Below are 11,871 nucleotides of genomic sequence, written 5' to 3' on the forward strand. Positions count from 1 at the left end.
ATGTTTTATTTACTTATTTTATAATTTCGACTATTCTCTAATGATGGTAATATTTTAATTTGAGTATTTGAAAAAAATAAATATTATTATAGGGATTATTTTAAATATGAGATTTTTGGTTATTAATGTACTTTAAAAGATTAATTATTTTTATTTATAAATTATTAGTTTTGAAATAGTAATAATGCTTTATTAATGAAATTGTGTTTTAAAATAAATAAATAAATAAATAAATAAAACTAGTAAAACCTAAAAGGAGACCCATAGGTTTGATAACCCTAATTGTTAACAAAATAAAACAAACAAAAGAGAAGGAAGTTGGAAGGGCAACCGCAAAACCAAAGAGGAAACACAACAATAACCCTATCATTTGACATATGTTATTTCATTCATTTAACTCATCAATTAATCAGAATTTTCCAGATTTTTAACAACCCCAATTTCTCTCTAAAATACCCGACTTCTTCGTTTGTAGAATTCGTTATTTTGCACCGTTCTCCTTCACCGTAAGTCCGATTTGAGTGAAACCAACACCAAAACGACCGTGTGAAAAGTGGCTATATTATCCACTGATTGGTTTTCTGATTTATGGTAATTTTCTTTGACCGATTTTCGAATTTAGTTTTTTAGAATATCTCCTCATAATTTATTTTTGACGTTTACCCATAAATTGTCGAGTTAGATCGATTGAAGGACAAATAGTCAAAGAACAAAGACTGTTTGGGCGTCGAATCGTATTCATAGGTGAAAGCGTCAAAATAAGGTAAGGGGTGAGAGAGTGTTTGAATTCATGAGTGTAATATATTGTGAGATGAACGGGAAAACCGTATTTCCCCACGATTCATCTGGGGCTCGCTACGTATGGCAGTAGCCCTTTGAGGGATAAATTAATTAATGTGAAAATATGGAAATTGTGAGATTAAAATATAGAATAGAAATATTTGTAGGGTGTTGATTGATTTAATTTGTTTGAATGTGTGGCATTTGATATTATTGTGATATTTGATTTAATTTCGTTAAATGTGTGGCATTTGATATTATTGTGATATTTGATTTAATTTCGTTAAATGTGTGGCATTTGATATTATTGTGATATTTGATTTAATTTCGTTAAATGTGTGGCATTTGATATTATTGTGATATTTGATTTAATTTCGTTAAATGTTTGGTGTGTGATATTGGTTGTTGAATTAATTTTATGCATATGTTTGATTAGATGAGTTTAAATGATGTTATAATAAAAAATAGATGTGTTGTGATAATTATATGTAATGATGATAATGTACCATTAATAATGGTGATGTGATAAATTTGTGATGAACATATGATGTTGTATATTGATGATAATGATTCTATAAATTGTGATGAGTTTATGTGATGATGATAATGATGTGTGATTAATTATAGTGATGTTATAAATTGGGATGAGAGTATTGTGATTTCAATTTGTGTCTGAGATGACGGTATTAATGGAGTATCATATACCAACGAGAGGAGAAAATAAATATTGTGAATTTGTGAAGTGGAGATTATTTTGTCATCATATAAAGCCTAGTGATTCTGGGGAAGTACAACTGAATGAGCCTGATCATGGCGGTCTGTTGTCGAGCCGTAAGGAGAGATTGTTAGACCTTGGAGGTATTCGGGTGGGGAATTCCTAGGTGACTTGGAGGTAGCACTCCAAATGTCGGGAGCTACCACACAACACACGTTTACCTCGACTGTCATGTATATGTGTCTCGGGTTGAGTTGAGGGGATCTATGAGGACAGGGCCAATTTGAATTGTCCGTCCACCGAGATGGTGGCATAGTATCAAGCCTCCTAACCAAGTACTTCAGAGTTAGAATGGTACCACATTGTGAAGTAAAGTCTAAGCTCATGCATAGCATTGTATTTTGTTGTGATTGTTTTGTTGTGATTACTATGTATTATGTGTGATAATAATTTATGCGATGATTTGATGTTACAATGAAGTGTATTGATTTTCTTTGATTTTGACTATATAATGTGATGTTTTTCCTTGAAGAATGTTTGTGTAATGATACGGTTTATTGATGATTAATTGCGTGTTCATCTTATTTATATTATACTATCAACATGATTTCAAAACTCACCTCCTTCGTTGTTTGTGTTTGACTGGCTTGGCCCTGCGTTTGCGAAATCGCAGTTATTACAGGTTAATGAGTCTCGAAGTTCAAGTTTGAGAGAAACCCCGCTCTGATAGGTTATACCAGGAATTAAGAGTTGTAATGTGTATTTTACTTATGTTATTATAAATGACTTTTTATATGAAAACTTAGTACGAGTAAGTCTTGGGAATTAAATCAAGAAATTCTAGTTGAATCAAGTTCATTGATATTGTACTATTTTAATTGGAAAAAAAAGTTGAATTGTTACATGTGTATTTAGAAAAACGTGATATCCTAAATTAGATATTAAAGTTTTTATTCTCTTTAACAGATTTTCTTTATCCGCTGCAAGTTTTCTTCAAATAATTTAGTATATATTATTATAAATGTTATTTTGGGGTTTAGGGTGTCACACTACCCCGATGACTCATCGTCAATAAAAGAGACAACGATAACTCATTATTTTGTTAGAAGTACCTTTTCATTTTATTTTTTAATAGTTAAAAAACATGTTCATTTGCTTATATCAATTGAATGAATTTAATTATTAAATATATGTTATTGGGAAATAGTATCTCTATCATTAGTTTCTTTTTTCCTTTCTCTTTGAGTATATACAAATTATGTTTTTATAGAGTAATTGATTGTAAATCTATTATATTATTATTAAGTTGTTAGATGTTTTTAATATTTTAAAAATTGTTCTCTTTGTCAGATCTAAGTTAAATTTGTTGAATGTTGGTGATAGGATTTAGATTTTATTTTATGAAGTAAAACTAGTAATATTTGATTTGTAGTTGAAATTGACAACGTACTTGGAATATGCTTCATTTAACCAAACTAAATGAACTACATTATTATTGACAAAATCTATATGTTATGTTTTATATTTAAATTGGATTGAGTAACTCTATCGTATTTTATTTCATAATGGAATTATAAATGTGATAGGCATTTTAATTGATAATTTTTTAATAGTTAAAAAACATGTTCATTTGCTTATATCAATTGAATGAATTTAATTATTAAATATATGTTATTGGGAAATAGTATCTCTATCATTAGTTTCTTTTTTCCTTTCTCTTTGAGTATATACAAATTATGTTTTTATAGAGTAATTGATTGTAAATCTATTATATTATTATTAAGTTGTTAGATGTTTTTAATATTTTAAAAATTGTTCTCTTTGTCAGATCTAAGTTAAATTTGTTGAATGTTGGTGATAGGATTTAGATTTTATTTTATGAAGTAAAACTAGTAATATTTGATTTGTAGTTGAAATTGACAACGTACTTGGAATATGCTTCATTTAACCAAACTAAATGAACTACATTATTATTGACAAAATCTATATGTTATGTTTTATATTTAAATTGGATTGAGTAACTCTATCGTATTTTATTTCATAATGGAATTATAAATGTGATAGGCATTTTAATTGATAATTGAATGATAAATGTTATGTGTTTAATTGATTTATTTTGTCATGTTAGTCTATCATGCAATGTTAGTTGATTTTTACATGTTGTGCTTAATTGGAGATTGAATGTCTTAATTATGGTTATAGACTAAGTTTGAATCTTGAGGGTGGTACGTTGGATATTAGTTCACTCACCGAAAATTTCGAGGACAAAATTCTTTAACAAGGGGGAGAATTGTAACACCCCAAATTTTATAATAAACTATTTTATTAATTAAATATAATTTTAAATAATTAATTTGATGATTAATATTATTTTAGAATATATGTTGATAAATTTTGTGGCTAATTTTCGTTATATGGATGCTTTCTATGATGTGTTAGTTTGATACATGTTATATTAAGTGAGCGATATAAATAATAAATATTTTATTTTATTATTTTATATATTTGTCTAAAAACAATAGTATTTTAGTGTAATATTTTAAAGAATAAGATTTATGTGATTTTAAGTGTATATGTGAGTTGGTAATTAATGTGATATCTTCTTGTATGTTTGATTATTTGTAATGTGTGCACATATTTATATTTTAATTATTTTTACTATCTCTTATTTTAATTATTTACTTTATAAATAATTATCTTTAGATATTATAGTAATGTTGTGTTTGAGTTTCTTTATTTTTAAATACTTGTTATGGTATTGTGATTTTATATATATTTATTATGATTTAGTAATTAATATAAAATATTGATGTTATATTTATTTATTTTATGATTTTGACTATTTTCTAATATGATGATGTGAGTATTTTGAAAAATAAGTATAATTGTAGAGATTATTTTGATTATTAGTAATATGAGGAAGATAGTTTTAATTATTAGTAATATGTTTTTTTATATTGATTATCTTAATTACTCTAATTTAACATATATTAATTATGAAATATTAGTAATGTTTTGAAAATTTAATGATGATTGATAGAGTATTAAAAAAAAAGAGATTAAGTAACAATTATTTTTGTTTTAGCAAAATAAAAATAATAATAGTAAAATATAAATTAAATAAGGGATAAATGGGCTTGACCCATTTCGGCCATCACTAGTAAAACCAAGAGAAACCAACAACAAGCCTATCGTTTGGCACCGGTGATCGATAACTGTTCTAGAAAACTTTCTCTGTTTTCACCCAAATTTCAGTATGTTGTTCCATTCAATTAGCTAGTCAATTAAACACAATTTTTCAGATTTTTGACAACCCCAATTTCTCTTTAAAATACCCGACTTCTCCGTTGTAGAATTCATTATTTTGCACCGTTCTTCTTCACCGTAAGTCCGATTTGAGTGAAACCAACGCCAAAACGATCGTATGAAAAGTGGCTATATTATCCACTAATTAGTTTTCTGATTTATGATCAATTGATGGACAAAGAGTCAATTAACAAAGACTATTTTCTCGTGGAATCCTATTGGTGTGTGAAAGCGTCAAAATAAGGTAAGAGGTGAGAGATCATTTGAATTCATGAGTATAATATATTGTGAGATGAACGGGAAAATCGTATTTCACAACGATTCATCTGGGGCTCGCTACGTACGGCAGTAGCCCTTTGAGTAATAAATTAATTAATATGCAAAATAGAAATTGTGAGATTAAAATATAGAATAGAAATATTATAGGGTGCTGATTGATTCGTTAAATTGTGTGGTATTTAATATTATTGTGAAATTTGATTTAATGTCGTTAAATGTCGGGCATTTGATATTATTTTGATATTTGATTTAACTTCGTTAAATGTGTGGCATTTGATATTATTGTGATCTTTGATATTATTGTGATATTGGTTGTTGAATTAATTTTATGCATATGTTTGATTAAGATGAGTTTAAATGATGTGTCAAGAATTAGAATAAAATTATATTTATTGAAACTTGAAATATATTGGTAATACATCAGATATATTTATACTAGATTACTAAACAATCAAATCCTATAATTACTCATATATAACGGAATCCCTACTAGTACTCTTATATAATTGAATCCCTATTAGTACTCCTATATAACTGAATCCCTACTAGTACTCATATTCAACTAAATCCCTGTACTTGAGGGATATTAAACGGAAACATATTTTGACATGATGTTATAATAAAAATAGATGTGTTGTGATAATTTTATGTAATGATGATAATGTATGATTAATAATGGTGATGTGATAAATTTGTGATGAATATATGTGTTGTTGTATGATTGATGATAGTGATTCTATAAATTTGTGATAAGTTTATGTGATGATGATGATGATGTGAGATTAATTATATTGATGTTATAAATTGTGATGAGAATATTGTGATTTCAATTTGTGTTTGAGATGACGGTATTAATGGAGTATCATATACCAACGAGGGGAGAAAATAAATGTTGAGAATTTGTGAAGTGGAGATTATTTTGTCATCATATAGGTAGGGCCTGACAAGCCTAGTGATTCTGGGGAAGTACAACTGAATGAGCCTGATCGTGGCGGTCTGCTGTCGAGCCTTAAGGCAAGATTGTTAGACCTTGGAGGTATTCGGGTGGGGAATTCCTAAGTGACTTGGAGGTAGCACTCCAAATGTCGGGAGCTACCACGCAACACACGTTTACCTCGACTGTCACGTATATGTGTCTCGGGTTGAGTTGAGGGATCTATGAGGACAGGGCCAATTTGAATTGTCCGTCCACCGGGATGGTGGCATAGTATCAAGCCTCCTAACCAAGTACTTCAGAGTTAGAATGGTACCACATTGTGAAGTAGAGTCTAAGTTCATGCATAGCATTGCATTTTATTGTGATTGTGTTTGTTGTGATTAATATGTATCGTGTGTGGTGATAATTTCTCTTAGATGATTTGATGTTATAGTGAGATTTATTGATTTCCCTTGAGTGATCTTGACTTTTTAATGTGATATTTTCTTGATGGGATGTTTGTGCAATGATACGGTTCTATTATGATTGTTTGCGTGTTCTTCTTACTTGTATTATACTGCCATCATGTTTTCAAAACTCACCTCCTTCATTGTTTGTGTTTGACTGGTTTGGCCCTGCGTTTGCGAAATCGCAGTTATTACAGTTTAATGAATCTTGAAGTTCAAGTTTGGGAGGAACCACGCTCTGATAGGTGATACCGGGAATAAGGGATTAAGTTGTATTTTATTTCTTTTAATTTGAAATGAATTTTTGTATGAATATCTAAGAAGTACTAGTAAGTTTTTAGAATTAAATCAATTAATTATACTTAATTCAAGCTTATTGAGATTGCACTATGGAGTAAAGAAGTTAAATGTTGGAGAGTTTCAAGTAACAGGACCATATGTTTCAATTAGTGCATATGCTGCCTTTTTAAATCCACGTAATAAAATGGTTTTCCGTTTTCATAGTTTATTCTCTTCGTAACTATATTAAACAAAACAAAAGTGAGGCACAATCACCCCTCCACCGTCACATTCTGTTATCATCTTGTTTCCTGCATTAATATCATTCCTTCTCATAATCATGAACTCTAATTATTCACAGGCTACAGGACTCAAGGGTGAAGTTGCTACTGAGCAAGCTGCCAAGAGACCTAAAACGAGCATGGCATCCGATGTTGCCAAACTGGCTTCTCCTCAATCGTCTGATGCTGATATTGGTATGTCATCTCCACATGCAGAGTCAACAGTGGATAAGAATAAACAGCTGGTTAATGCCGTTTCCCAAAGTCCTAAACCAAGTACGAGATTACAAGAACCTACAGGCTTGAAGCAGTCAATTCAACCATTAGTGTCTGTAAATAGATACAAACTGGATAATCGTCCGACTGCATTTAGAATCATCCCACCTTTGCCAGTCGGTCTAGCAAATGTAAGTTCTCTCTCTATCTTACGTGTCTGTACTTATTGAAAGGAGAATTTTGCAATGGCTCATGTTGTTTGTTTTACTTATTTTGAGACTGTCACTTGACTGAAGCTTCCCCTGTTGGATTTGGACATGCACTGTCATGTGTGAATAGTAGGCATCGGATTAAAATAAGTGTCTATAATATATATTGGATTGGGTTTTAATTTTTAAAATTTAAATTCGAAGACTTATAGTATTGTAGTTTGTGGGACTGGTCCACTGCAAGTTCATTTGGATAAATTACTCACTGCAGCTGCCACTGCAAGTTCCTTTTTCTTATTTTCCATTTCCTGATTTGGCCTTGGGTATCGTTTGGGGTCTTTCTTAAGTTTTGCACCAGAATACTATTTTAAGTGGTCACGATCCTTATGAAGTTGATCATGACTCATGAGTTAATTTGGACTTCTACTGTTAGAATATTAGAAAATATCTTATAATATCTATTATATTATATTAGAGTATTTTGGGTTATTTTTTAAGATCAATTTATAATCATAGAGATATCTTAAAATATCTCTCATTAATATTATTATGATTTATTCCTGATTTAGGATTGAATCTATGTTTCTCTATAAATAGATTAGTATTGAGTCTTTTGTAATCAAGTCAGCATTAAGCTATTATCAATAATATTCAAACTCTTATTATTTTCTCTCCTCCTTTTCTCTAAAATTCCACAACTTCAACATGGTATCAAAGCCTATTTCGATCCTCCTTGAACGATCCCGCCTCTATTCTGCTGTCGAATTCCCAACAATTAGGGAATATAATCATAGTTTCTCTTTTCCAATATTCCAACACGATTTCACCATATGTCTCTCATTTTCTCTTATTAAGAGAGACAAGCCTGTACCGCGATTACCCCGGGACCCACTGTCTTTCGGTGAAATTTTTTTTCCAATAAACAGTGTCCCAATTCCGGTTTACCCTTTCTTTGTAGCTTTTCGTTGATTTTTCAGCACATCAGTCGCAACACTGTTCATTGCGCGCGGTACTGTTCATCTTCATCGGAAAAACCCTCTTCAACCATTGGTTTTAGGTAATTTCTTATTGATTATGGCTACTTATGAAAAAAAATTCTCGGTGGGTAGAGTATTGTCAGAACTCGAGTTCCGCTGTTTCGGTCGCACAAAGTGGTAATTCACCTGCTTACATCTCACCTTCTCATAGCCCATGGATTCTCGATTCTGGTGTATCTGACCACATCACTGCTTATGGAAAGGCTATGCAAGAAGCGGGGGGCTGGTTTTGTGTGGGGAATCTCATATATCTTGATGACTATTTGCTTACATGCAATGTTAGTATTAACCTATGTGGCAAATAGCATTGGCTATGTAGGTAAAGGTCTACCACAACCAACAAACATTATGGTCGCAATGATAGCAATCTTTACCATTCTTGGGTTTCCACTGGCAATCACTTAAAGTGTTCCATATGCCTTGATTTGGGACTTGGTCAATGGTTATTATTAATGGGTGTCATGAATCTAGGAATAGTGGTCCCACATATTGTCATGTACTTGGGAAGTGGACCGTGGGATCAGATTTTTCGGGCAGGAAACTCTCCAGCCTTTGTCGTGGCAGCTGTTGCAGTCCTTATGAGTGGGCTCTTAGCTGACAGGTTTGGAAGATTTGCAATTCAATTGATGGGATACTTCTTGGTGCACGATTATTCTCTCTTTGATGCTTCCAGATCTACCCTTACTCTCCAATTTTGATCAACGGAAATGTGTCATTGTACAAACAGCCGTTATCTCACTTGTTTTAGACGCATTTTCTTATTCTGTTGATCGATCATGACTTCCTTTCGTTAGAGTCGCGGTGCTTCTTCTTCGGTGTTTGTCATGCAATTTAGTTATTATTAATAGATTATAATAGTGGTTTATATTCCCACCGATGATCATTCTGGTGGTGTCCCTTTTTTCATATATGACTTATATTAGGGATGACTTCTTCTGTTGGTGGTTATTCTAACGGTGTCTTTTATTTTCATGACTTACTTTATCTTAGCAATTTGTCTCAAATGCACTGGCATTGTCTTTCTCTTCTTGAAGCACGCCTCTCTCTCTTTGAAGCAGATTGAAGTTTAAATATTTTGAGTCTCCATTATTATTGGTTTGAAACTTCAAAATGCAGATTTTTAGAAGAACGAAGCTTGCTTTGTTCAATTGCTTGCCATGAATTTCTCTCAGGCTGATGATCAATCAGGCTATCTGGCTAGACTATATTTATAGTAATTCTCTCCGACTCCACATGCATCCCTGAGTTGCCTCTCCATCTTTTTTATTATTTTGTGGAGCAAACCATTGTTTTCTTGTTGCAAGCTAAAGCTTACTAAGCTTTTGCTTGAGAGAGAGTGTTAGAATATTAGAAAATATCTTATAATATCTATTATATTATATTAGAGTATCTTGAGTTATTTCCTATGATCAATTTATAATCATAGAGATATTTTAGAACTATCTCATTATTATTATGATTTATTCTTGATTTAGGATTGAGTCTATGTTCCTTTCTAAATAGAGATCAGTATTGAGTCTTTTGTAATCAAGTCAACATTAAACTATTATCAATAATATTCAAACCCTTATTATTTTCTCTCCTCCTTTTCTCTAAAATCCCACAATTTCAACAAAAACCTACAAGACTACCAAGCTAGCCTGTCCTAACTTATGATTGCAGTCCACGAACCTTATGAAAAAAGTACTTTTTTGTGGAATTCATTATTCCATCTTTTTTTTTAATAAAAAAAGAACATAAATTGTGTTCAAATAATTAAATATATCATGATTGCAGAAGTCTATCTATCGCATATAGGCTTAAAGACATCGTGGCATAACTGGCAAGGTGGTGTCTTGACCTAAAAGATCAAATGGTTACTTTGTTAGCTCTTCTTATCGTGTCAAACCTTAAAACCCAATGGCGATAATATCTTCCTCTAGAATTGTTTTTGAATAACAAATATTAGATGAGAAAATTTATTAGGGAGGGGTTTGGAGGAGCTAATGTGGACTTTTCTATTGAATATGCGCGTACGTAAGGAAGATGTTTTTAGCTTATTTTTTCAAGTTTCCTTTAATAGGTTATAAAAATAGCTCATACAGAGCTTATGCAGAGGTTATCCTTATTTCCTCTTTGATTGTAGAAATAACTTGTACATGAGCGCTTATTGAATAAGCCATCCAAATACCCCTAAAGATCATATATATTCATATGAGAATAAAGTCATTTTTATGGTTGATTGTTTGTAAGTCTGTATTTATATGGCCATTTTGTCTTTATATGTGCTACTATATCATTATCAAATGCAACAATCAATTTTAATCTTATTGGACTTTTGCTTTAACAAAATTGCTGTCTTGTAGGTTACTGCTTTAAAGGAACACTTTTGCCCATATGGTGAACTTTCTTCTGTAGAGCTAGAAGATGTCCAAGTCAATGATAGTAGCCAACAAGAGGCGCGTCTAAACTTCACTACTCGTGGAGCAGCTGAACAGGCATTTATAAAAGGTAAATGCTGGAAAGACCATAACCTGAGATTCATGTGGATGACACCTACCAATTCTGGCAATGCCACTGTTAGTAGAGAACGTTCTCTATCTGTTCCTCCCAGCGAGCCCTTAGATACAGACAGCCATTCTGAAGAGAAATTGGAAAACTCTGTAAACCACCACGAATCAGTTGTGCCTGATGGTGAGCATAAAGATTCTGAAACTAAAAATGGTTTGGAGCTTATGGAAACTGAACCAGGTGAAGATCAACACTGTACCACCTGTCAAGTTTCTTCTGCAAAACAATCACCCGAGCGCAATGTCTGTTGAGGATCTACTAATGATCGGATTTGTACAGCGAGGTAAAATTTTAAAGCTATCAAACTCTAATTTTCGGGAGCATTTTTTCCCTTTCAATTTCTAAAATATTATTATTTGATGTTCCTTTTGTTAATGTTCAAGACATGTAAATTTCCTTCTATTTTGCCGCCTCCTGTATTTGGCGGTATTAGTCGAATGGTGCATCATGTTATTTCTCAGCTTTTGGATAGTTCTTTAGTAGGATCAAAGTTTTGAAGATCAAAATTAATGTTAAAAGCCATTGAACGGTTACTTGACAAATATTTGGGAACCCCCTTTCCTTTGTAGCAACAGTAGAAAAATATAATTTTAACTCCATCCTTGAAACGTTATTCCTTTTATTTCTACGTTTATTTTCACTCACAAAAATAATTTATTTAGTTAAATAATAAAGAAGGATAAAATTACAAATAAAATAGTTTAAATGAATGTAAAATTAGAAGAAAAATGTCACAAATTTGGTATTCTCTATATCTATAGTTATGATTATTATAAACCCATCAGATTTTCTCATTGGTATAAGACTATTCCTTTTTTTTGGGTCAAAGTATAAGC

The 11,871-nt window shown here is 31.4% G+C and overlaps 1 protein-coding gene across 1 annotated transcript; it reads left to right on the forward strand.

Annotated features, from left to right (window-relative positions):
* Window positions 1–7,067: 7,067 nt before the first annotated feature.
* LOC101499328 (zinc finger CCCH domain-containing protein 41-like) lies at window positions 7,068–11,579 on the forward strand. Its single transcript, XM_004491248.4, has 2 exons — window positions 7,068–7,430; window positions 10,831–11,579. The coding sequence occupies exons 1-2, from the start codon at window positions 7,083–7,085 to the stop codon at window positions 11,284–11,286; spliced, it is 804 nt and encodes a 267-aa protein (XP_004491305.1). The 5' UTR covers window positions 7,068–7,082; the 3' UTR covers window positions 11,287–11,579.
* The last annotated feature ends 292 nt before the right edge of the window (window positions 11,580–11,871 follow it).

The sequence above is a fragment of the Cicer arietinum genome, chromosome 2 (genome assembly GCF_000331145.2).
Source record: "Cicer arietinum cultivar CDC Frontier isolate Library 1 chromosome 2, Cicar.CDCFrontier_v2.0, whole genome shotgun sequence".
In the NCBI taxonomy this organism is placed as follows: domain Eukaryota; kingdom Viridiplantae; phylum Streptophyta; class Magnoliopsida; order Fabales; family Fabaceae; genus Cicer; species Cicer arietinum.